This window comes from Pyxicephalus adspersus, chromosome 8, assembly GCF_032062135.1.
Source record: "Pyxicephalus adspersus chromosome 8, UCB_Pads_2.0, whole genome shotgun sequence".
Classification (NCBI taxonomy): Eukaryota; Metazoa; Chordata; class Amphibia; order Anura; family Pyxicephalidae; genus Pyxicephalus; species Pyxicephalus adspersus.
Window position 1 is genome coordinate 3,638,156 of NC_092865.1, and position 24,917 is coordinate 3,663,072.

At 40.0% G+C, this 24,917-nt stretch overlaps 1 protein-coding gene across 1 annotated transcript in view; it reads right to left on the bottom strand.

Annotated features, from left to right (window-relative positions):
* Window positions 1–24,917, bottom strand: part of USP24 (ubiquitin specific peptidase 24) — a 94,773-nt gene that overhangs the window by 6,096 nt on the left and 63,760 nt on the right. Inside the window, exons 34-66 of the mRNA XM_072419339.1 lie at window positions 24,664–24,826; window positions 24,324–24,479; window positions 23,903–23,973; window positions 23,661–23,821; window positions 22,981–23,042; window positions 21,119–21,310; window positions 20,893–21,010; window positions 19,777–19,921; window positions 19,232–19,351; window positions 16,407–16,532; window positions 15,757–15,855; window positions 15,312–15,394; window positions 14,610–14,751; window positions 14,288–14,407; window positions 13,778–13,995; window positions 13,240–13,364; window positions 11,747–11,888; window positions 11,429–11,576; window positions 11,221–11,316; window positions 10,696–10,799; window positions 10,473–10,586; window positions 9,786–9,882; window positions 9,567–9,683; window positions 8,872–8,964; window positions 8,485–8,587; window positions 7,372–7,487; window positions 5,252–5,365; window positions 4,293–4,358; window positions 3,207–3,270; window positions 1,991–2,069; window positions 1,791–1,866; window positions 1,359–1,445; window positions 882–992 (exon numbers count right to left, since the gene is read on the bottom strand). Coding sequence (XP_072275440.1) covers window positions 882–992; window positions 1,359–1,445; window positions 1,791–1,866; window positions 1,991–2,069; window positions 3,207–3,270; window positions 4,293–4,358; window positions 5,252–5,365; window positions 7,372–7,487; window positions 8,485–8,587; window positions 8,872–8,964; window positions 9,567–9,683; window positions 9,786–9,882; window positions 10,473–10,586; window positions 10,696–10,799; window positions 11,221–11,316; window positions 11,429–11,576; window positions 11,747–11,888; window positions 13,240–13,364; window positions 13,778–13,995; window positions 14,288–14,407; window positions 14,610–14,751; window positions 15,312–15,394; window positions 15,757–15,855; window positions 16,407–16,532; window positions 19,232–19,351; window positions 19,777–19,921; window positions 20,893–21,010; window positions 21,119–21,310; window positions 22,981–23,042; window positions 23,661–23,821; window positions 23,903–23,973; window positions 24,324–24,479; window positions 24,664–24,826 — 3,828 coding nt within the window. The remainder of the gene's footprint in view (window positions 1–881; window positions 993–1,358; window positions 1,446–1,790; window positions 1,867–1,990; window positions 2,070–3,206; window positions 3,271–4,292; window positions 4,359–5,251; window positions 5,366–7,371; window positions 7,488–8,484; window positions 8,588–8,871; window positions 8,965–9,566; window positions 9,684–9,785; window positions 9,883–10,472; window positions 10,587–10,695; window positions 10,800–11,220; window positions 11,317–11,428; window positions 11,577–11,746; window positions 11,889–13,239; window positions 13,365–13,777; window positions 13,996–14,287; window positions 14,408–14,609; window positions 14,752–15,311; window positions 15,395–15,756; window positions 15,856–16,406; window positions 16,533–19,231; window positions 19,352–19,776; window positions 19,922–20,892; window positions 21,011–21,118; window positions 21,311–22,980; window positions 23,043–23,660; window positions 23,822–23,902; window positions 23,974–24,323; window positions 24,480–24,663; window positions 24,827–24,917) is intronic.

Here is a 24,917-nt window from a genome sequence, read left to right on the forward strand (position 1 = left end):
AAGAAGAGAGGCAGAGAAGAAGAGGAGGGGACAAAGAAGAAGAGAGCCAGAGGAGAAGAGCTAGAGATGGGGAGGCAGAGAAGAGGAGATATGAACCTGGAAAACCATAGTCTATAAAGAATGTTGTCCCACAACTGACAGATATAAAACTCACGCAGTAGGAAAGAAGTGACATGACAGTGACTGGAAATAATAAAAATCAAAAACTCTGAACTGATTTTTATTCACAGATGGGAGAGAAAATGTATCCATCCACAGCTGCCCCTATTAAAAAATACCTCTCACCTATTTCCGTTTCAGTGGTAACAAAATGTTGGACCTCCCATCACCTTCTGTTTTGGTGTTAACAGTCATCAGGACAAAGATAGTGACCCCCCCCCCCTCCAAGCAGGGACACAATAAAGACCTGACAAGGGCTCTTATGCTCAATCATACAACCACTCAAACATACTACCAGCATAACTCAACGTTAGCCAGTAGTATCAGGAGCCTAAATCGCAAAAACAGAGGCTGCGGAGCACTTTGTAAGTGCTCTTGGAAAACGCCTGGCCAGCCTACATACCAGAATGTAGTCTAGGAACCTGGAACCCCTTAGTTCTAATGCTATCCATGCAACTTTTATTTCAGAGAGGTCTGGAAGTGCTACAGCACACACATATCCATTCTCATTGTAAAGATAGCAAAATATTGTAGGAGCAAGAGGCGTTTTATCCCGATTATGTTGTTTATCGGTGTTTAATCCTTGTGTAGGTAGCTGTATAAAACACAAAGTCAAAAACTATGGGGCCCTTAATAGATGAAAAATCCCCCCCCCCCCAAAGGGCAATGTTAAGCAATAAAGATGCCAAAGTTTATTCTGCTGCACTCACAATGCTTCTCACCTGTTGCATACTCCTGTCTCCATTCTCATTAGCCGGGCTGCTTTCAGAGCCATTGCTGCTTCCAGATTGGTCTTTCTCATTCAGCAATGCGGTGGCATAAGCCAAAGTATCCTATAGTAAAAAAAAGTAATTTCCGAGTCACATTTTTGGCACTAATTACTTAAGATTATTCAAGAAGAAAAAAACAAAAAAACAGTATAGTCTAGTATGGTCAATTAGGCTAAATTTAACTGAACACAACCATACAGGTGGAACTGATACTATTGTGGCAATAAACCTAATTTTTTATGATAATAAATACTGGGGGTTAATTGATCTTTTAAATGTTTTTCCTGTCTACCTATAGAGCTTATGTAAGCTGCTATTGCTAAACTGATGCTGCAGAATGGATGTACAGCTGATCTTTTTGTTTCAATGAGTGCTGCGATCAAACCAACAGTCGTCAGTCTGATGGCTCATCGGTGGTTCTTACTCTACCTGTGCGGAGATGGTTCTCTGAAAGGTCTTGGCTGTGGATGTTTCATTGGACACATTACTCTGAGGAGCCCAGCAATGCTCGGACATCTGCCAGGGAAAAACAAAGAATAAACCACACATTATTATGAGAAGACATTATTTAACACATGCAAGGCTAATATGCTTATTAAATTATTTTAAAATAAAATTGTAATTTTTCTTTGATTTCTGTGTACATACCCTGTACATCTGCAATTGTCGTAAGGAAATGCATTGCAGTGAAAAGTTGCAGTTCATTGTTTTGACACAAGCTTTTAATTAATTACAACCTCGGCTTTTGTAATTTATTATTTTGCTCATGTTTGAATTGTGTGGGAAAACAGCCAGCACGCCTCATATCCTGGAAGCAAAGAATCCTATTCAACAAATAATGCAGAAATATGTATGTCATACCTTTTTCTGCAGCCACTGCACAGCCCAGCTCCAGTGGTGAGAATTCTCTTTGAAATACTCTTTTGCAGCAGTACACCTGTCAAAAAAAAAAAAAAAAATGCTACTTCCATGGCACTGTTAGCACCAAGGCCAAAAAATAGGCCACAGCATCTAAAAAGCAGATCTATAGAGCTTATGATAAATCAATGGCTGATACTTACTTCTGAGCTAAAGTGACAAGGAACTTCACACATTGGTAGCAGCGGCTGCTGTCTATGTGATTGCTGTGGTGCATCAGAGCTAAAAATAAGAGGCAAACAATTATTTTCTGGGGATAGTTAGTTGTATGTTTTTTTTTTAGTTGGTACCTGAGTGATTGGAACATCCTGTCCATGATGTCCACTGCTCAGGCCTGCTCACCAGATAAACAACCTGCTGTACTGGGCACACTAGCAGAAATAGAACATGGCATCCTTTTCATCATGTGACTTGTGGACAACTTGGCCAGGGCCACAGTGTGTCCATCTGAGAAGCAGGTCTGATTGGAGGAGATGTTAATAAGCAAAGTTTTAAGGCCTATCAACAATAAAAACCATACCACCAACAAATGAAGGTGGTGTGTGTTGGATACTGGAAGTTTTTAAACTTTAGGTTATATTGACAACTTGAGGACAATGCTGGGAAACACATATACAGGGTATGTTGCAATCTTCCTGAAGGTAGCATTTTAACCTGTGAAAGACTTATTCTGTTTATCAGTGGACTCCCAAGAATCCCAAGAAAAAAAGGAATGTTACAGTGTACACAAAAACTTTATGACTGCTGTAAAGGGTGACAACTGTGTATTTGATTTGTGACTAACAAGAGGGGCTCTGTTTTTTTGAAAGGAGGGTGATGGTTATGTTGTGGGTAAAATTGTACACATGGATGTTTGAAGTCCTCTTTTCTTTTTTGTCCCATTGCTGCTTGCTCCTTACTTTCCCAAGCTGGCTGCTAGATCTTGGATTTACTTGTCCATATCTGATAAGTACAGCACCTCCGATAACATGAATGCTGCCATGTGTGACCTAGTTTTACAAAATGCCAGTTGCCTGGTTGATTCTGTGATCTGTCTAATTTTCTGATCCAGAATGAGTTTGCTGTTTAGGTGCACAGTCAACTGTGCCACAGTTTGCAGCAGCATGTGTGTTTCAGGTGTGTGACTGAACTTACTGAAGCCAAAAGATCAATTTTACATCCAGGCAATTAGAATTTTTAACATGAATACAACAATGACAGTCTCCCTGTATAGAGTAGCATGGAGGGCCATAAACACAAATGGAAAAGCGGAAATAGTCATCAGCAAGGCCAACACATTCCCCTGATTGTTACCAAGTATTCTCTTTGGTGCTGGAAACCACAACTGTATGTTAATTTATTATTTTCCTTATTATGTACCTAAAAGTCCATCTGATTCGAAGGCAAACTTCACCCTCTGCAGCTGGATGGGATCTTCAATCATCTGCAGAAAAAATAAAAGTCCTTTATGAGCAGTACAATAATTGTTACAGCTATTGTTACACCTACATTATTGAGTTTACAACACTTGCACAGTCCACCTCTAAATATAAATACCCCTGAAAAAGTATACATATTGCATTGCATTGCATATATACATTGCAAAGTGCCAGGACAGGTAGTCCTCGTGTTATAATGGGGATGTGTTACAACGACCGCATCTTAACTTGAAAATATCTTAATTCTTAAACTGGCCTAGCCTAACCAGGAGTCTAAAAGAATGTTAATCAGTAATGGAGTAGTACTATATACTGTAATTTTGTCAATCCTTGGCGAAAATGAGACATATAACAAGGCGTACTTCCCGGCATTGTTCCCAAGGTATTGTACCACATACGGTTTTTTATGTTTTACCTTCCGCACAAAACTTCGGTATCAGTATTGTTATCGTAAGTTTGTGACTCGAACCATCCTAACTCAGGGAACACATGTATACTGTGCAGTACTTACCATGGAGTACATGGAAAGGACCACATGTTTAGACACAACTGCTGACTAGAAGTTAATTTCTTTTTTTTTATCCAGTATTCATATAATGCCAACATATTACGCAGGGGTTTACAAAGTCCATACTCATGTCACTCTCCCTCAAAGGAGCTCACAATTTATTGTCCCTATCATAGTAATATGTCATTAACACAGTATGATCAGTTTGGGGGAAGACAATTAACCTAACTGCATGTTTTTTAAATGTGGGAGGAAACTGGTGTACTCTGAGGAAACCCACGCAAACACAGGGAAAATCAGCAAACTCCATGCAGATAGTGTCCTGGCCAAGATTTGAACCTGGGACCCAGCGCTGCAAAGGGCAGAGTGCTAACCACTGAGCCACCGTACTACCTTTACCAAATCTTCACACGCACACTTATAAAACAATGCTACTTTCACATTTATTACGTGTGTGGGGGTCAGACTTTAGGGGAGCTGAAAATTCCATTGCAGATAACTACAATTTAGCATACGTACCAGGATCTCAAGCAGGAGGGTGAACATATTCTTCAGTTCATGAGGTGGAGCGGTCTCCAGCTGGTTCTGTTGAAATGAAATACCACACAAGACATTTAAACAGTTAGTTCCATCACTCTATTGAACAAGTTTTCAGTTTTCACAGGAGAACTGAGAAACTTATTTAGGCTGAAAGTTATTTAAGCTGACAGATGGGTAACAAGGTCTGCGGGTGCCAAGAATGGGACATTTATAGGTTGTATTCACCTGAGGAAAATACAACATTGGTCTCTCCATATTGATTATTAAGTATTGTCTGGTCTCTCCATATTGATTACAAAGTACTGTCTGGGCTAAAAAGCTAAAGCTCTGGTTTCTAATTGTCGACACAATCTGTTTCAAAAACTATCCATACACTTTAAGGTCAAAGCCAGGGTGGATGGGGTATGAAACTTGTAGACAGATAGACAGATCTTGTGGACTTTTAAACTCCCTGGCAATTCCACTCCGAGTATGGCTCAGGGTTACCGCTTTTGTCACTGAAAGTTTACCCCGAGCCACACTCAGGAATACCGCCAGGGAGGTTAAAGGCAGCGAAAACCAAAAACAATATAAATAAAAGTATATTTATTCAATGCATATTTAAAAAGATATGTCACATAACAAACATAGAACAATACCTCCAAGTATCTACATTGACTCTTAAAATTATGGCCAAATCAGTTACATTGTTGCAGATGCAAGTATCACATGTGTATTCATAACGCAAAGGCCTACAGTGAATGTTGGATACCAACCATAATGGTTCCTACGTTTCGCAGATAAAAATCTGCTTCATCAGGGAATGAATGTTTACAAAGAGGAGGTAAAGTAAGGGCTCCCAATAGATGAACACATAGGGGAAAGAAAATTCTCTCTAGTAAGGTCAACAAACCATGCCCATGCATGGAGAAGAAATTCCCTTGATTAGCAATAAATACCTTAATGAAGTGCAAAGTGGTGAGCGAGAAACGCTCGTTACAGAAACAGCAGTAAACCAGCATTTCGATGAGGACCGAGAGGGACCCTGGAAGCTCCCGCATGGCAAACATCACCTGAAAACCAGATCAAAATTTTAATGCACAAATAAAATAAAGTTTTAGTATAATACTGAGTTTTAATAATTGAATTACATTACAATAACCTCACCATGGGAACATGCCAGTCATTCAATTTTTCACATGCCAGTCCATGACTTGCACATGTTTCCATATGACCGTCTTTAATATAAAAACGTTATTTTAACATCCTTCCTGCAATGAAGATAGTTAAAACCATACTCCAGACTGCTGTTAAAGTTATAGGTTCCCACTCTAAGCTGGCGCTCTTCACTGACCAACACACATTCAGAATGTGGGTGAGCTCTTGTTAACTCTACTAGCACAGGGCTTTTTGTCTTGCAATGTATGTGCTGGTAATAATCAAAATACTGTGTGTTATTTCCCACTCTATCACATATGGCTTTTATTATAGCCACCCCTGAGAAATGAGTAATACAGTGAATAGAGGCAATAGCAAAGAAGAGAAAGAGGTTTATAGTCTGAAATTCAATAGTCCGTATTCATCAGAAAATAAGTACAATGGTACATTGTTTGTATACATTTGTTTGTCCAACTTCCATTAAAACATCACGGGGTCAGGAGTGCCGAACTAGATTATATAACTAAAGTTTAACTTAATTTATAACTTAATACCCCTAGCGTTCTAACTCTGTCAGTTTTTATATGCAAAAAGTGATCCTATTTTGTGGGCCTGTAATTCTTAGGATTAACTCATGGGTATGATAATTATATTTATTATATTATAATCATAACGTATAATAATTATAAATAATAAATAAAATAATTAATAGACCACAGCATGTAATTTATCAAAAAATTTCAAAAACTCAGATAAAGGTCAGGGATAATAGTAGGCAAAATGTAAATCAGGGCACTGGGAAATGATGCTTGGTGCACTAAAAGATGTACTTTTATTTTTATTACATGTTGGGTAGTGTTTTTTACTGTAAAAACCATTTAAAATGAGATTACATTGTGACCCGGTTTTAAATTTCACGCCCGGCCACACCCCCACAATCCATCACCAGGAAGATGTCACATCTTCCGGGTGATGCGAGTGGCGATGTCCCGCCCTGGCTCACCCCTGCATCCAACAACGCTGCTGGTGCTGGGATCTCCAGGGAGATGCCAAGCACAATGCAGGACCTCTGCATTGCGCAACGCATCTTCTGGGTGATGCGAGCAGCAATAGAAAAATTCCGGGGGTGGTGGCACCACCCCCAGACTTTACTATAGCTGTGCGCATCAGCAGTTAGATGTGATGCACAATGCAGAATTCCTATCAGCTGATACGAGCAGAGGTGTGGCCCGGACCCCGGGTGGTATGTAAAAACAGATTAATCGGTAACCTGCTTTTAAATTTCCCACCTGGCTACAGCCCCTAATTCAGAAACCTCCCTGCACCAGAGCAGGATCTTTAGATCGCTGCTGGATCGCGGGGCGCAGGTAAAGGGGGGCTTGTTTTTTTTAACCCGAGTGTGACTCGGGATTACCGCTTTTTGCAAGTGGAATCCACCCCGAGTCACACTCGGGATTACCGCTAGGGGGTTTAAGTTTCTGTTGAATACAAACTATTGAATTTAGCCTATAAACGTCTTTTCCTCCTCTTTGTCATTGCCTCTATTCACTGTACATGCTGGTATTAAGAAATTTAGGTATTCACCTGCCCCCCTGGAAGGATTCAAGATAATTGGGAATGGGTGAGGAATGGTGCACATTTTTTTGTCCCCATGCACACCTCTAGTCAGAAAGTTAATGGCTGATGCATGGTGTCCTGCATTGGGTGACAGTTTCTCTTCATTACAGCAGAGAAAATCGGTATAGGAAAAGGGAGAAGCAAGTAATATCAATCTTTCTTGTAGGCAGGATTTTATTTTCACATATTTTAATGAAAGAGATACTTGGTATGCATAGCAGAAGAATATGCAAGACACATCTATCTTTAAACCAACATTTGCACTAAACAAATTTCACATGCATTGGCAACATGAGCAGCCCACCTCCAGTAAATAAGGCTTTCCTTCAGGCATAAACATCAATGCTTCAACTTCAGGGTGGAGGGCCAAAGAGGTGCCCTGCGTGTTCGCCGAAGTATGAGGCTTGAACTGGCCAGGAGCTGGAACAATCAGAAAGGTTAGAAATGTTGTTTTTATTACCGTTTGATTTTTTGACTATTTTATTACTCCTATCATGTGTGAAAGTCACCGATACCTTTCAGGTAAGCTTGTCTATTACATAAAAGTCAAATGGGGATATGGGCACTCGATTTCCTACTTGACTAGATAGGGTAAAAAGAAACCCTACCTAAAGATGCAAGCTAGTGATAACTATTCTTTTTGCTGCTCAATTGCCATTCAGGACTTCTGCTGCTTCCCCCAAGTTATCCTTAAATGAACACTAACTATTTTTATTATTAAACACGATTTACAGTATATAGTGCCAACATATTGTGCAGCAGTGTAGATAAAATAGGGGTTGCAAACGACAGACAGATACAGTGACACCGAAGGAGGAGAGGAGCCTTCCCAGAAGAGCTTACAATCTAGGAGGTGAGGGACGTATCACACAATAGGAGGGGGATATGGATTGGTGGGTGAGTGGTGAGGGTTTAAGAAACAGAAGTAGGGTAGGTGGATTAAAGCACTGGGTTTTAGGGGCTCTTTTAACGGAGTAGAAAGTAGCAGCAAGCCTAATAGGATGAGGAGACCACTCCAATGAGTCAGGGCAGCTCTAGAAAAGTTTTGGAGCCGTGCGTGTGAGGAGGTTATGAGTGAAAAACTCATTAGTAGGTCATTGGAGGAGCAAAAAGAGCAGCTAAGGGGGGATTTTTCTATCAGGCCTAAAGGTAAGTGGTACAATAACTGTGGAGATTTGTGTATCAGGTAGGTAGGCAGGACAAGAACCATGGAGGGATTTGAAGGCAAAGCACAGGAGCTTGGATTTGATTCTAATCATTCTGCTTCCTATAGAGCTTCTCAGCAAACAATGCAGCCCGGCATCTTCCAGAGCTCTACTTTACTCTGTTAATAAACTGTACGAAGTGCAAGAGATTTATATGAAGGTTTAACAAGTTTTAAGTTAATAAAAACGTCAGTCTAAAAGTCATCTCTTACCAACTGTCCTGTGGGGGGAAATATCAGAATTAAGGACCAGCAATGCGATTGTGTTGTGCAGGTAACCAAATTCCCGAGCTTGGGCTGAACTCCACCGTCGATTCTGGAGGGGAATGCAAAAAATAGGACTAAGTGAATAGAACACCAACTGCCAATCACACATGACATGTTAACTTCTGGAAGTAAACATATCTGATTGGCTCGATTTTAGAAGTGTAATACCTCAAATGAAAAAGCGGAATGAAAGGATTTGCTGATGAGTACAAACCTAGTGTATGCATCTATAGTCAGAACACACAACAGCTGCTTTGTACTAAGGAAACACAATACTGTATATTTAACCTAATAAGTAGGTATACACAAAAACACAATACACAATTCTCTTACCTGGTTATTTTTCCGATTGGGGCCCAGCAGGAAATTGATGAAGTGACGCAGAGCGGAATACTTTAATAAGAGTTCAACAGCACGAGCTCCTTGCTGTGGAAAAAAATGTAATCAGTCTTAGACATTGCATCTATTGTTGACAGGTAATATATAGCTCTGGGTTGCAATTTTTGTCTTGGATAAAATTATACCACTGCTTCTAGAAAATTTCACATTGTTCTGATAATTTTAAAATGGATGGAAAACCAAAGTCTGAACAGCAAGGGGACTTTTTACAGTGGGGACGCATGTTGTAGTAACAACATGCTCTGGCTGAGCACTGGGAAGAGTGAGGGGGTAGCTGGACAGTATAAAAGTCTTGTCAATCTTAATGTATGTTTAATATGGGTTTTGTATTCCCATGCAAGTCTATAGGGATTCCAACCCTGCATGGGTCAGGTTAAAGGAAGATCAAAGAGGAGGTTAACTGCAGGACAAATGCACCTGTCAATTTGATCTAAATGATCTTAGAAGTGTCTCAGACTGGTTTCCATCAACACAAGCTTGAAACACATATAGACAATATCGGCCCCTAACAGTGCTCACAAACACACAACCTGTCCAGCTAAGCCAGAACATTCTAAAAGTTTAAAGATCATTTAATCACTGTACAAATATAGAAGCATAAAGCAGGTGTCATTGTGTGTGGTTTGTACCTTTTGAAGAAAGTTGCTGAAGAGGAAAAAGTATTGTGCGCAGTTCTTGCAGCTCTCTGGCACATCCTTATCCAGCAAACTAAGCAGCATCTCGATAAGGAGGTGGACGCCATTCACCTGTAGAGGATGATATAACACACAGATATAGGGGATATAAGGACGGGACTGCTTTTCTCTGTAATTTGACAGCTCCATATGAGGTTTGGGACTGGGCTTTACCTTGTCTTTGTGCAGTAATGCTCCATCCAGGGTCTTCTCAAGTATGGTTGCCACAGCACACCTTACCTCCCGCACACAGCACTCTAGCAGGAAGACTCTGATGGAGATAAATTGTGGATATAAACTTTTATTTTTTATTTATTTATTTTTTTCACATAGACCTACAAGAGAGTCTTCCTTCACCCCACCATACTAAAACTGGTATTCATTCAAAACTTGCTACATATGACCTACAGAACAATGCAGTCAGTGACATTTTTAAAAATTGTTTTAATCAAAGCATGCTGCAAACACAAACTATGTTTACCAAAGTTAAATGTTAACATGTTCATGTTTAAAAATTTTGATAAACATTAAAAGAAAACATGTCAGCAGATACCAACTACCTCCTGCAAATGATCTGTAGAGACAAACTATTAAAACCAATTCATTTCTCTGCCTCCAACCAGTGCAAATTGGGGAAAATAGACGCTGCTGCTTAATTGACAAAATAAATTGAGAGTTCAGAACTGTTAAAGTTGTTAAGGGTCTGTGGTTTTGATCTTCTGGTCACTATCCTGAAACCTGGGGTTAGTCCAGGATTAGAAAGAGGAGGGTTTTGCAGGGTCTGGCTAGCTGGAGGTCCAATTTAAAGAATGCAATCTTGCATACATAAAAGCTATGAATTGAAGGGGATAAATTACTTACTTGACAAGTTCTCTTCCCTCTGGACTGACAAAGTACTCCACCAGCCACTGGCAAGCCTCACAGCTCTTGGAAACCAGGGCATCGATGGTGGCTATCCATTCCTCTGTGTCAACCCTAGGGCAGAAACAAGCATTATAAGCTACACATTCCTCATACACAAAGTCTCAAACAACTAGAAAAATATCCACCCTGAGAGCAATATCTAAAAAATATATTTACTAACCTGAGTTTCTTCTTTGTTCGGAGATAGGTGTGCAAGAGAAACTGAATGGCCAGCTGGGCACTTACTTTTGCCATAGATGAATAATTAGGATGTTTTAACTTCGTCTGGAAAAAGAAATAATGTCAAACGGTTTACCACCTACTTGTGGATCAGTGTACCCCCAGCACCACTCCCTTTATAGCCCAAGTATTGAAAATTAAAAAAAAACAAATGGGTTGTTAAAGAACTGCCTTAAATTAAAACAACTCCTGGGGACATATGATTGGAATGGGCATGCATTAATAAAACCGTACATAGATAAACAGCAAATGTGTTTTATTTTTTGGCAAGAGACATGCAAAGTCTTGCACCAAAAAACTTACTAAAAAATTGTTAACAGGTAAAGTTAAACCTGTTTTAACTAGCAACATAACTAAATAAAATAGGTAGCAGTATGATTAGGATTCAGGCTGTGCTTTACCTACAATTAACTAGCCTTAGCAGTTAAAGGGATAAGTAGCAAATTTAATATCAGACTTTACTTACAGCATTTACAGAGGTCAATGACAGTACAAAACTGAAATAGTCACTGTTGTAAATATCTCTGTTTTTCATAAACTTCAAATTTTCATCTCTGACCATCTGTAAACAGACAGAAGCTGAGTCATTTACTGTTGGGAGCAAAGACAACATAAAGGAAAGCCAAAGTAAAGACAGGTTTGTGTTTGAAAGCAGATCACCTGCCACTGTATACCTGATATATCCTGAGAGGCAGTTTCTCAACGAACAAGCCTTTCTTCTCTCCCTTTCGCACCAGCTTTGTTAGAATAGACAAGCGGTCATTGGGTCGGTGAGGTCGAGGGGAGGACTGTGGTGAGATGTCCGGAGAGGATGGAGTAGATCTACAAGGAACAGTGCACACTATCAATATTAACAAAGATAGTTTTTCATAGGTTAACAAGGCTGCTTACAATCAAACAACCTCTGCACTTTCGCCAATATCAAGTTTTCCAAAATTGCTACAAGATCAGAACTATCACCAACTATGACAACAAAGCAGAACAGCACTTACAGAGATAGATCCTCTGCCTCCTGGCGTACTACGCTCACTCTACTTTTCTTTGGTAAAACAGGGGAGTTCTGGTCTGACACGCGTTGATAGAAGAGCATGTAGGCATTCCAGTATCGCCGACGCACATCGGGGTACGGGTTAGCTGTTTAAAAGAAAGAAGGAGGATCAACATATATATGTACCAAAAAGTTCTGAAGCCACATAAAAAAAGTCCAACGTGAATGCAGAGAAACTGTAAAGGGTACGGAGCTTGGCCCCATTAAGGGCCATGTCAGATGGGCGATATTAAGATCATTAGAATCCCTAAGAAAAGTATTGTGTCTTCCTGCTAGCAGCAGTGATGGATTCTGCAAGGGATTCATTCCACAGAGGTTAGTAAATTGCTTGTGAATATTGAGCATATACAAATGCTCCTCACTTAACAACCAGATTCTGTTCCAACGACCTGGTCGTTAAGCAAATTGGTCATTAAGTGTGGAACATAGTAAGGAGCCAAGCTGTGAATGTGCATCAGTGACAGGTTCACTGACAGCCTGCAGACCCAGATCAAGGAGATTCACTACTCAGTACAGAGGATGAAGTCAAGCAGAATGAATGGGAAAAGCTGTGCTGCTGTATTATGTACAGTTCTTGTATAGTGTACCCATAACAGTCTGTCGTAAGTGCGAGCCATCGTTAGGTAGGTGTGTCATTAAGTGAGGAAAACCTTCATAGTGTTTGTGAATAGCGATTCATTTTTTAGTGGCAGTGTAGTCCATGTGACATGGACTTAAGAGCTTACTCAATACCTGTAAAGGAAGCTTTGATTATGAATATGGAAGCTCTAGAACATAATTTACAAAATGATTACAAGTAATATAAATGGTAACTCCTTATTCTGAAAGAATAGAAAATTCTTCTGTGATAGCTAATTGTGCAGTAACCGGTGAAACAAAAAGCCTAAGGCTAAGTACAAACGTCAGATGATTCTCATCCGATAATTGCCTCATGGCTGATAGTGGGCGAGAACCTGGCGTGTGTACAGCGTTCATCCGATATCATTCATGGATCCGTCCTAGCAAATCCACGAATGACCGTAATACAGGTGAAGGGGAGAGAGAGCAGCGGGGAGATGCTCTGTCATTCTGCCCCTTCCCTCTCCATAGAGCAGAATGGCGCTGTATGTACAGTGCTCTTTCAGTCTTTTGACATTTGAAAGGATCTTTCACGATTATTGAACGTGTGTACATAGCCTAAGGCAGATTCCATCTGCTTCCGCTGTCCTCTCCACCAAATACCATGTATGGTGAGCTCCTAACACAGAGAAATGCTAGGTAATTAGTTGACAATGGCATAAAACATACTCCCCCTATTGCAATAATGAGAAGGGTTATGAAATACGCAGACAGCTTCCCGTGTAGGCCCAATCAAGCTGGAACAGAAGCAAAGGGCAGGAAAACCCATACCGGCTGATCAATCAACTCAGTTTATTTGTGGGACTCTAATCAACTTACACTGATCGTAAACCTTCGGCCTGTACTCTCCACCAAAGCATTCATACTCAATTGTCTCGTCATTGAGATCAAACTCTTCCACAACAGTGTCATTAAACTTGTACCATTTGCTTTTTCCACAGCACCTGCCATGAAGAATACAACACGTTGAATAAATGGAACACTCACTGCACTGAAAAAAGAAAAAAAAAAAGAACTTATATCTGAACTCAAAGTAGATGAAAAAGACAGCAAAACATTGTTAAAATGTATTTTTTGAATGCAGGAAAGGTCAGAAACTGATCCAATAGACCTGGTATGGTATACACTGTCAATCAAGCAGGATACACTAATAGAAGAAGGAATATTTGCTATTGTATTGTATGATCAGATACCACAGGACATCTTCAAAATTTTGTGGTCAGAGTGGTTTTGGGGCACAAAGGGGACCTAGACAATACTAGTCAGATGGGTTAATGATTTTGGTGAATCAGTATATGCATTGCAAAAAAACAATGATCTTGACAGTCATCATTGAATATTAGATCTGTTAAATTACCGTCTGTCTTTGATGAAGGAATAATAATGTCCAGCATGAGCCTGGCCGCTGTGTACAATGACGCCAACTAGTTCATAGTTTTCTGTTGGAGTCACTTTTTTCCTTGGAGAACTTCCCCCAGGATCTGTGGATCTTCCATTTTCACCGGCCTCAGAGGAGGAGTCTTGCCGTGCCATGCCAGAAACTGTATATGGCTCCATGTTTAACATCCAAGGAAACTAAAGAAACAAATCACAGTACAGGCTAAACAAGAAACCAATAAAACAATTGTTTTATTTTGCATTATTTTAATGCCAATAATGTTGACAAACATTTTCAATAGAATAAAATAAACCAGTAGTAGTTCCCACAAAGTAAGGTGCAATGATGCTCTTGCTCCATGTTCAACCTCCCATATCCAATATTTATTTTCCTTGAATATAATTGGATGATTGACCCTGAACAGGGCTTCTTTAGGCTAAGTGAACATTCTTCCCTAGTAATCAGATCCCAAACATGTCTAAGTCTTACCTTGATCTGCTCATCATATTTAATAGAGCGTCCACTTTCCCAGTCAAATCCGAATCTCATTAAATGAATAACGAGGACACTGGGTAATGATTTAATACACGTTCTCTTCACGGTTGTTCTCTATAGAAGAGAAAGGGGTAAATTAAATTACTAAATCATCTTTCAGAGATTATCATTTTCTACAGTATTTCGTATATTGGCCCTCAACAAAAGCCACAATTATGGTCTCACTCTTGCAGTTAGATTCAGATTTACAAAAGAAGCCAGCACATCTATCAACTTATCAGCATTAATGTACACACACACACACATATCTGCTCACCTTTTCTTTGCACTTCTCACAGTAGTATGCATTACTGCCCTCCAGCACCTCCCCACGCACAAACTGATCAAGGGAGATTTCAAGGCTCTGGCAAGATGTCACCCCTAAATTCAAAGCCATAAAAGCCTCTTCTCGTTCGTACCTGAAACATATCAAGAGTTTTATACAGCAACATTTTTTATACAGCATAATGTGAAACAAAACCCCCACATGGGGCAACATCTGCATGGCATTTGTATGTTGTTCTTGCATTTGTGCTTTCTCCGGTTGCTACATTTCCGCCCCCCGCCCCCCCCCACTGACTGATGTGAATGAATAAATGCATACTAAAAGCAACATTTAATTATATCAGTATTATATGTCAATCCTATATGTCAGTCTTTAGACTAGCATTATGATACAAATCTTTTTGTTACATTACAGGTTGTACACATCTTTTCTACTCCATATTATAGGCCAATTTATAAAACAGAGGCCACTGTGTGACACCATGTTCTGTCTGCCTAACTCTTATTGCAGCAAAGGATGATCATTATCATTTCTATCATTTTTAAAGCATTTTGGCTTTTTTGGAGTCCTGAAGGCAGTATTGCAGTCCATTTTTTTAAGCAGCAGCATGAAAGGATTTGTTAATTTGTAGGCGTTCACTTCTTAAAGTGCATGTTCTGCAGACATTTTAAAACAAGCACTATCAGCACCAACCTGTGCGGGCAGTCCTTGCAGATCTTCTGATCCGAGTAGATGCCTTGAAATGTGTTCTTGAAAAGCTGATCACGTCCCATTTTCTGCAAATCAAGAGAAACAAAAAAAGTATTAAATAAAGGAACAAGATATCACTGAACTAAACAAGGCATTGGTAAAAATCTGGTACAAAATAAAATAGGGACACATGCCAATATCCTGCTGGCAAGCAGTGAAGGAAAAAACAAAAGCGTTACTGCAGCCTTGATAGCCCTGGGTGACCTTCCAACTAGAGGACAGAAAAATAAACAGATTTCTAAGTCAATAGAACTAGAATATGGATTTAAATACATTTTCCCTAATAAGTCACAGTCCTGACCTCCTAGAAGTTAGAATAAATTAGTAGGAGGCTTTAGTAATGTCGGATCATCTTTATTGCTGTAAAAGGCACAGAATGGCTAATCACCTTGAGATACTCGTCCATCTGGTCAATAAGGCTTGTGAAGAACTCATAGGCATCCTGTTGCTCACGGACATACAGCTCTTTGTTCCACATCTTGAAGATCTATATAGTAGAGGAAATCTGGTTTACACAGTGATGAGAGTTCTCCATTGATTTATTAATAATGAATGATGTATAAAGACTTAGCTTTTCTAAAGTCACCAATCTGATGCTACCCATAAAATATTTACCAAATTGTATCACAAACACAGCTGTTTTTAGTGCTATTCATTTTATCCTATCTTCTGACTCTATATAGTGGATTGGGCTGAATGGGGCCATATTGCAGAAACTTCTGCTCTATGTATGTCTTATTTCTAACTGTCTAAACTATCATAGCAATAACCACACCTCATCAATGTGAGACAGGAAGAATGCTCAAAAAAGGAACACCACAAAACAAGGGAACTATTGGCAGGTGAGAGTTAGGCCATGGGGTGGCGCAGTGCCTATTTTTCTCAGTGAACCCTGGGAAAAGTGTTAACATCCCATTTATTTCATGTAGGGTATCTAACCAAGTGTGCACATTTTCATATGAAACATTTAGATCTGGACTTTACCTTCCATTAAAAATATTTACCAATACATTCAGCATCGACGTGTGAAGACCTTACCTTCCAAAAGTTCTCAGGCACATAGTATTGCAGTTTGCTCTCCATCAAATGACCAAAGAGGGACTGGACTTGATAGAAGACGCTCTCATCTGGATTCTCTGTTTCATCTTCCATGGACAGCAATGCCTGAACACCACATGAGATACTATAAAGCTTACAATACAGGCGAAAACAATTTTTAAGACTAAAATTTTATTAAAACACAAACAGGGGCATGGAAACTATGCTGGATTTTATCACAATAAAGCAAAATATTAATGTCACTGTATAGTGAAGTGAGTATGCCTAGTGTGTGTGTGTGTTCGCCGTGGGGTAGAATATTCTATGATCTTCCTGCAGTTGCCTGGGTGGAAGCTTTACTGTCACTAGAATTTCACAGAACAGTAGAGTACCATAAATGTTGGCCAATGAAAGCCTAGCAACTATATAATGCACTATATATTATATAATTTTAGAACACACATCCTATTTATTTTTACAACCTCCTTTCAGAGCAATATACCATATAATCTAGAATTACTATTGCTTTTATTTTTCTCCAACACATCATGGCAATTGCCTTCTAAAAACTTACAAAAAGCAGACAGTTCAGAACACCTTTCCCCAGCACACTTACACAGTATTTCAAACTATTGGCTTCATACAGGTTGTCGAGGTTAGAAGGTGAAACAAGAACTGCTGTTTATTGCCGTTTTGTGCAAAAAGATAACCAATACAAACATCCCAAATAACATGAATTTAAAAGATTACCAGACCTCAGGAAGACCAGGTTGCATGTACAGCTGTTGAAAGACGGCATTCATGTAACAGGTTGCCCCTCCATTCTTCAGTCCGACAAAACCAGAATTAGATCTGCTGTCTACAGGTGGTAGATACTGCAAAATTAAAAGGAAGATAAATTATTGCAAGCAATCAAGTGACTTTTGGGATAAAATGTCTCAAAAATGTTGGGCAATTTCACTATGCCTATTCTGGTCACTGTGAAAGTGTCTGTAAATAGTGTCCTTCCACTCCTGGCATTTACAGATTTAAAAGCATGCGCCCAGGCACAATATCAGCATGAGGGAGCAGATAACCAATATATACTTTTTTTTTATGACAGTGCTTGAGACTAAGCAGAAAACCACCAGACTAATCACATGACAACACAGTCATGTGAGGGTCATTCCCTTGTCTAAGCTTCAACAGCATTTGTAACTGGAAATTCAACTGGGGTGCTGCTGAAGTAAAAAAACAAGCCGGGAGTGGTTATCTGCAGATATCACTTTTTTTTCTACTAGTGAAAGATACTTTACACTCACATCAAATTCCTTTGTGAGTGCAGAATCGGGCTGATGATGCATTGACAACAGTTCCTTGGTGATAAGCTGCAAATTGGCAACCGAGCTATCCGCCAGCATTACCAGAACCTCGTATGCCGCCAGTCGACTGTTTACAGAACTGCACCTAGAACACAGAATGAAAATAAAGGAGGCAGGTTTTTCAAGGTGAAAATTTAGTCAGGAGCATCTTAAAAGCATAACAAATTGCTCTATGAATCAGTCTGATCTATTTCAAATTTCCTAAAAAAATTTTTTAGGACATTTAACCTCCCTGGTGGTATTCCCGAGTTTGGCTCGTGGTGAATTTTCCATAACAAAAGCGGTAACCCCGAGCCACACGCAGGGTGGAATTGCCAGGGAGTTTAAAAGTCCTACCTGGTTCCCACGTTCCAGCGGCGTTCCACCAGCGGTGCCTGGCAACTTCTTCCCCTGGCGATGCTGCTCGGGCATCTGTGTAACCTGGAGATGCCTAGCTGGTATCTGCTTCCCCGGCATGTGAATGCTGGGGACCCGAGGTAGGGGAAGCAGATGCCAGCCGGGTGTGTGTGCATCTGCTCGCGAGTGTGTGGCTGGAGGGCCAAACCGTGCGGCTGGGAGGCGGGAAATTTAAAATACTAAGTATTTTTAAATGTACCTCTTTTACATTTAAAAATACTTAGTATTCATACCGCCAGGGAGGTTAAAGCTTAAATTCTCAGGGATGTCAGAAAAGCAGAAGATCTGTGGTGTATTATCCCCACCATTTGCTTAACCCTTTACTCTTATTTTTTTGCAAGAGGCCATGCTCATTAGAACATTGATAGATGCTAGGAACACTTTAATTGAAATATCCAATAACTTCTTTAGGCGTTTCATCTTCCATGGACAGCAATGCCTGAACACCACATGAGATACTATAAAGCTTACAATACAGGCGAAAACAATTTTTAAGACTAAAATTTTATTAAAACACAAACAGGGGCATGGAAACTATGCTGGATTTTATCACAATAAAGCAAAATATTAATGTCACTGTATAGTGAAGTGAGTATGCCTAGTGTGTGTGTGTGTTCGCCGTGGGGTAGAATATTCTATGATCTTCCTGCAGTTGCCTGGGTGGAAGCTTTACTGTCACTAGAATTTCACAGAACAGTAGAGTACCATAAATGTTGGCCAATGAAAGCCTAGCAACTATATAATGCACTATATATTATATAATTTTAGAACACACATCCTATTTATTTTTACAACCTCCTTTCAGAGCAATATACCATATAATCTAGAATTACTATTGCTTTTATTTTTCTCCAACACATCATGGCAATTGCCTTCTAAAAACTTACAAAAAGCAGACAGTTCAGAACACCTTTCCCCAGCACACTTACACAGTATTTCAAACTATTGGCTTCATACAGGTTGTCGAGGTTAGAAGGTGAAACAAGAACTGCTGTTTATTGCCGTTTTGTGCAAAAAGATAACCAATACAAACATCCCAAATAACATGAATTTAAAAGATTACCAGACCTCAGGAAGACCAGGTTGCATGTACAGCTGTTGAAAGACGGCATTCATGTAACAGGTTGCCCCTCCATTCTTCAGTCCGACAAAACCAGAATTAGATCTGCTGTCTACAGGTGGTAGATACTGCAAAATTAAAAGGAAGATAAATTATTGCAAGCAATCAAGTGACTTTTGGGATAAAATGTCTCAAAAATGTTGGGCAATTTCACTATGCCTATTCTGGTCACTGTGAAAGTGTCTGTAAATAGTGTCCTTCCACTCCTGGCATTTACAGATTTAAAAGCATGCGCCCAGGCACAATATCAGCATGAGGGAGCAGATAACCAATATATACTTTTTTTTATGACAGTGCTTGAGACTAAGCAGAAAACCACCAGACTAATCACATGACAACACAGTCATGTGAGGGTCATTCCCTTGTCTAAGCTTCAACAGCATTTGTAACTGGAAATTCAACTGGGGTGCTGCTGAAGTAAAAAAACAAGCCGGGAGTGGTTATCTGCAGATATCACTTTTTTTTCTACTAGTGAAAGATACTTTACACTCACATCAAATTCCTTTGTGAGTGCAGAATCGGGCTGATGATGCATTGACAACAGTTCCTTGGTGATAAGCTGCAAATTGGCAACCGAGCTATCCGCCAGCATTACCAGAACCTCGTATGCCGCCAGTCGACTGTTTACAGAACTGCACCTAGAACACAGAATGAAAATAAAGGAGGCAGGTTTTTCAAGGTGAAAATTTAGTCAGGAGCATCTTAAAAGCATAACAAATTGCTCTATGAATCAGTCTGATCTATTTCAAATTTCCTAAAAAAATTTTTTAGGACATTTAACCTCCCTGGTGGTATTCCCGAGTTTGGCTCGTGGTGAATTTTCCATAACAAAAGCGGTAACCCCGAGCCACACGCAGGGTGGAATTGCCAGGGAGTTTAAAAGTCCTACCTGGTTCCCACGTTCCAGCGGCGTTCCACCAGCGGTGCCCGCAAAGTCCTCCAGCTGTGCCTGGCAACTTCTTCCCCTGGCGATGCTGCTCGGGCATCTGTGTAACCTGGAGATGCCTAGCTGGTATCTGCTTCCCCGGCATGTGAATGCTGGGGACCCGAGGTAGGGGAAGCAGATGCCAGCCGGGTGTGTGTGCATCTGCTCGCGAGTGTGTGGCTGGAGGGCCAAACCGTGCGGCTGGGAGGCGGGAAATTTAAAATACTAAGTATTTTTAAATGTACCTCTTTTACATTTAAAAATACTTAGTATTCATACCGCCAGGGAGGTTAAAGCTTAAATTCTCAGGGATGTCAGAAAAGCAGAAGATCTGTGGTGTATTATCCCCACCATTTGCTTAACCCTTTACTCTTATTTTTTTGCAAGAGGCCATGCTCATTAGAACATTGATAGATGCTAGGAACACTTTAATTGAAATATCCAATAACTTCTTTAGGCTCCTTAATCATTTAGAAAAACAAATATTTCAAAGCAGATATGAATTTTAAAATAGGAGACAACAGGGAAGAGAATAGTTGCAAATCTGCAGCTTATTGCATGACTACAGCACATTATGATAAAAGTGAAATTTTAAATGGATGACTATTGGAACATGTTTTCTGCCGGATGACACAGAACAAACTAGTAAGTAGTTATGGATCAGGCTGATTTCTGCTATCTTACTTTGGGTGGAAATCTTGCTGGCTCACTGCCCCACTGCCAGCTGGTGAATGCCTGTTCAAGATGATCTTGGAGGCTCGGAATACGAAGTCGTCCAGGAGCTGTTTAATCAGAGAGGGTCCTGTACAATGAGAACACAGTAACATGGACAGACAATTCAGAAAGAGATATGTTATATCTGATCGTTACAGGGGTTAACAGATAAGCCAAGAGGGGGTTGCACACTAACCTAGCATTTCCTTCTCAGCTCCACACAAAGAAAGCAGAGTCTTTATAAGCCGGAGATGACCAGCCAGCCACACATTATCCGCCTCGCTCGTCTCGCACTCCGCTGTGCGGTTCGGCTCAAAGTTATCCAACCACATGATCTCATCTTCTAACATGGTTGCCGGGCTGATACTCAGCTGCTCCATCTCGGTTGCTGTGTGGGGACAGTTCAGGAAACATGGTAAGGAGGAAAAATTGCCATATGTATGGAGAAATTTAGAGAACTGGATCACCAAGAGGTAGTATAGCCTTCGTATTGGCATTCCCAATGTGTGTAGAGACTTAACCTCCCCTAGCGTTCTAATTCTGTCCGTATTTCCATGCAAGAAGCGTTACATTTTTTTGCATTGAAATTTATTTTACATTGTAGGCCTCTAATTCCTAGGCATAATTCACCGAAACATGTCCAATATTTATTAAATTAAATCAATTTAAAGATAAACTTTAAATAATAAAAAAAAACAGTAGCATGTATAATATATATATATATATATATATATATATATATATATATATACACACACACACACACACACACATCAAGATTTCTTTTGTATTGGACTCAATACAGCTATTTTGTATTGAATTCAATAAAAAAAATGTTTGAACTTCCTGCCACCCGCACCGGCAAAGAGCGGAGAACGTCTCTGCAGTCACCAGGAGAAGATCGAAGAGGGAGGATACTGCCAGAGGGGGGACGCCAACAGAGCAAGGTGTTTTTTTTTTTCATTTTTTATGCAAAAAACTATACAATTTTTTTGCATAGAAATTTGTTTTTATGTACTTTTATTTTTATGTGTTTTATTGTGTTTTTTACTGTAAAAACCATTTAAAAGCAGATTACATTGTAATCCGCTTTTAAATTTCCCGCCCGGCCACAACCCCCTAGATTATATCACGCTACTCGCATCACTAGGAAGATGTCACATGATGCGAGTGGGGATGTCCCGCCCTGGATCACCCCCTGCATCCACCAACGCTGCAGCTGCTCGCATCACCAGGGAGATCAGATGCACACTGCAAAAGCCCTGCATTGTGCATCGCATCTAACTGGTGATGCGAGCAGCAATAGTAAATTCCGGGGGTGGTGTCAGCAGCCGTTTCCTGCTGGCAGCATCCTTGGAATTTACTATTGCTGCTCGCATCAACCATAAGATGCCATGCACAATGCAGAAGTCCTGCATTGTGCTTCGCATCTTCCTGGTGATGCGAGTAGCGACATGGCCGGGACCCCGGGTGGCCTTTAAAAGCAGATTACACGGTAATCTGCTTTTAAATTTACCATCCGGCCACGCTCCCTAACATACAGATGCCACCGCAACAGCCGGGATTCACTTGGATCCTGGGGCGCAGGTAAGAGGTGTTGCACTTAAAATAAGATAAAAAAATAAACAACATTTTCCTTTTATATGCAAGGATTGTCTACCTTTTTATGTAAAGTGAAAACATAGATTATACGTACGCTTTAAGTATGGCAGCTCTTAGCCAAGAGTTCTGACCATTTTAAGCTCAAAAGAAAGGGGATCTGAAACATGCTGGCATTTGATAGAATATGTGTATGCTCATACCTGCATGTTGATCTTCACAAGGTCCTTGTGGCTGTTGTTGGGGTGGTCAGCACACAAGAAAATTTATGTGATCTTAATGAATCGGACTAGAAGCTCTCAGAAAAGCAGAGTGTCACAGGGTGGAAATTTTTCCACAAGGGCAAAAGGAAAAACAATATAGAACTACAAGTTTAGTACTACTTTAGTTTAACTTTTGAGTCACTCATCTGAATTATTTACAGATACGTCCTAAAGCATTATAAAAGTTTGCACTTACTAGTCAAGTCATCCAAAAGCTGGCATCTCAAGTCAAAATATTCTGAACATTGGGCTAACAATCTGAAATACACAATACGGTATCCAAGATGCAGTGCATAAAGATGTAAAATATAACATGTTAAGAAAGCAATGTTTATGTAGAAGAAAGATGAGGTAAACTTTCAGGGTACTAAGCTTACCAAGAAGCTGAGCGTTCCTTTAAAACTAGACTCTACAGGAACAGATACATTGTAGGTTGGTGTGTGAATGATTCAGAGTGACTAGAACATTAAACTACAAGTAAGCCTATTAAAGATATGAGGGTGGATGGCAGCTAAATGGCACACTAAAGGCTGGAATGAGGAAAAGTTAGGTATACTAATCTACCTATCAAAGGATTACCAATATATGAAAATAATTTTCTTCTGGCAACCCAAAAAACCCACTGCTTATATTTGAGTATATTTGTGGTGCCCCCTAAGATTAATTCATCCACAGGTCTTAATATAGAGGGGACTTTAGGGAAAACAGTTATGAGACAGCTTCATAATCTAGTAATGACTGCTCAAAATCTGCCTTTGTACAAAGCCTATAACAAACATTCCTGCCGAGATCCAGAATTTGAGGGTGTAATGTTTATTGCAAATTTAAAATCCAAGATTAAAAAAATGTAAATGTTGCAGAGTATAATCCAATTACCTCTGGTTGATGCCTCTCATGATGCTGGTTGGTGACCACAGTGGTAGTTGTGCAGACAAGATAACTCCCAGCAAGAAGAGATTAGGCTTCTGTACATCAGGGTAGGCAGATGTGTCTGTTTGACTCAGTGTGTACAGCTGGTCGCAGGCAACACGGCGGATCTATAGAAAGAGACATGTCTGATTGCTGCATGCACAGAACGGCTGACCTAAAAGGAAAATCTCACACTCATTGCACCTCACCTCTGCACTGGGGGAACCCAGAAGAATATCGATTATAAAATCAGCAACAGAAGGCAGATTATAGAAAGATCCTGCAGAAAAACAACCCAATTAGACAAAAAAAAAAAAAAAAACATTTTTCTGCTTTAAGAAATAGAATACGTGCACATTCCTAACACAGATGCAACAGATATTACTACCTAGTGAACACTGCTCAACACAGCAGCCTGCTCAAAGTCCCAATGTTCTTTCTATTTATTTCTTACAGGTCACATGACCTGGTTCCACACATAAGGTAAAAAGTATTACGCTTTCAAACAGATAGCATAGGTGGAAATCAACCTTAAAAGCACTCATGATGCAAGGCCAGTTTGCTCAGACACAATATTAATTACAAAAAAGAAATATGGCCATCTTTTAGACTGAGGCTACTTCTACATACCCAGCTGTTGGCTGCGCAGCTGCAGGCAGGTCACCAGAAGGGACAAGGCTTCTCCAGCAATAATGGCATCTTTGGTGGACACGGACTGCTTCCGGACGCAAATCCAGGCATGTAATGATGTGGCCTCACCTTCACTTCCAGAACTGCAATTACTTCCTGCAGAGAGAACAAAGCATCACTTACATTTATCAAAGTTATACATAGAGCCAAGCTGCCACCAAGAAACATCATTACAAAAATTGCAGAAGTCTTGGCCAAAAGGAAGCAAAGAAACAAAGCAAAGTGATTGAAAATAATTATGTTGTTAATTTTTTGTTATCAGAAAACAGTTGTGTCCCACCTGAGCTGCTTAGTCTGCCCCGAAGTCCAGCAGGGAATAAGCTATTGTTGCTTTCTTTAATTGGCTGGTTGCTGCCGACAAGATCCAGTCGACCAGCTGCTGCTGCCCATGACAGCCTCATGAAACAGGCCACAGTACAGGTGAAATCGTTGACTTCCATTGTCTGTAATTACAAATAAGAAAAGGTGACCACAGGTACTTTATTACATTAGGAGGGAAAGCTAGTAAATTGGCATTTATCATACTACCTTCCA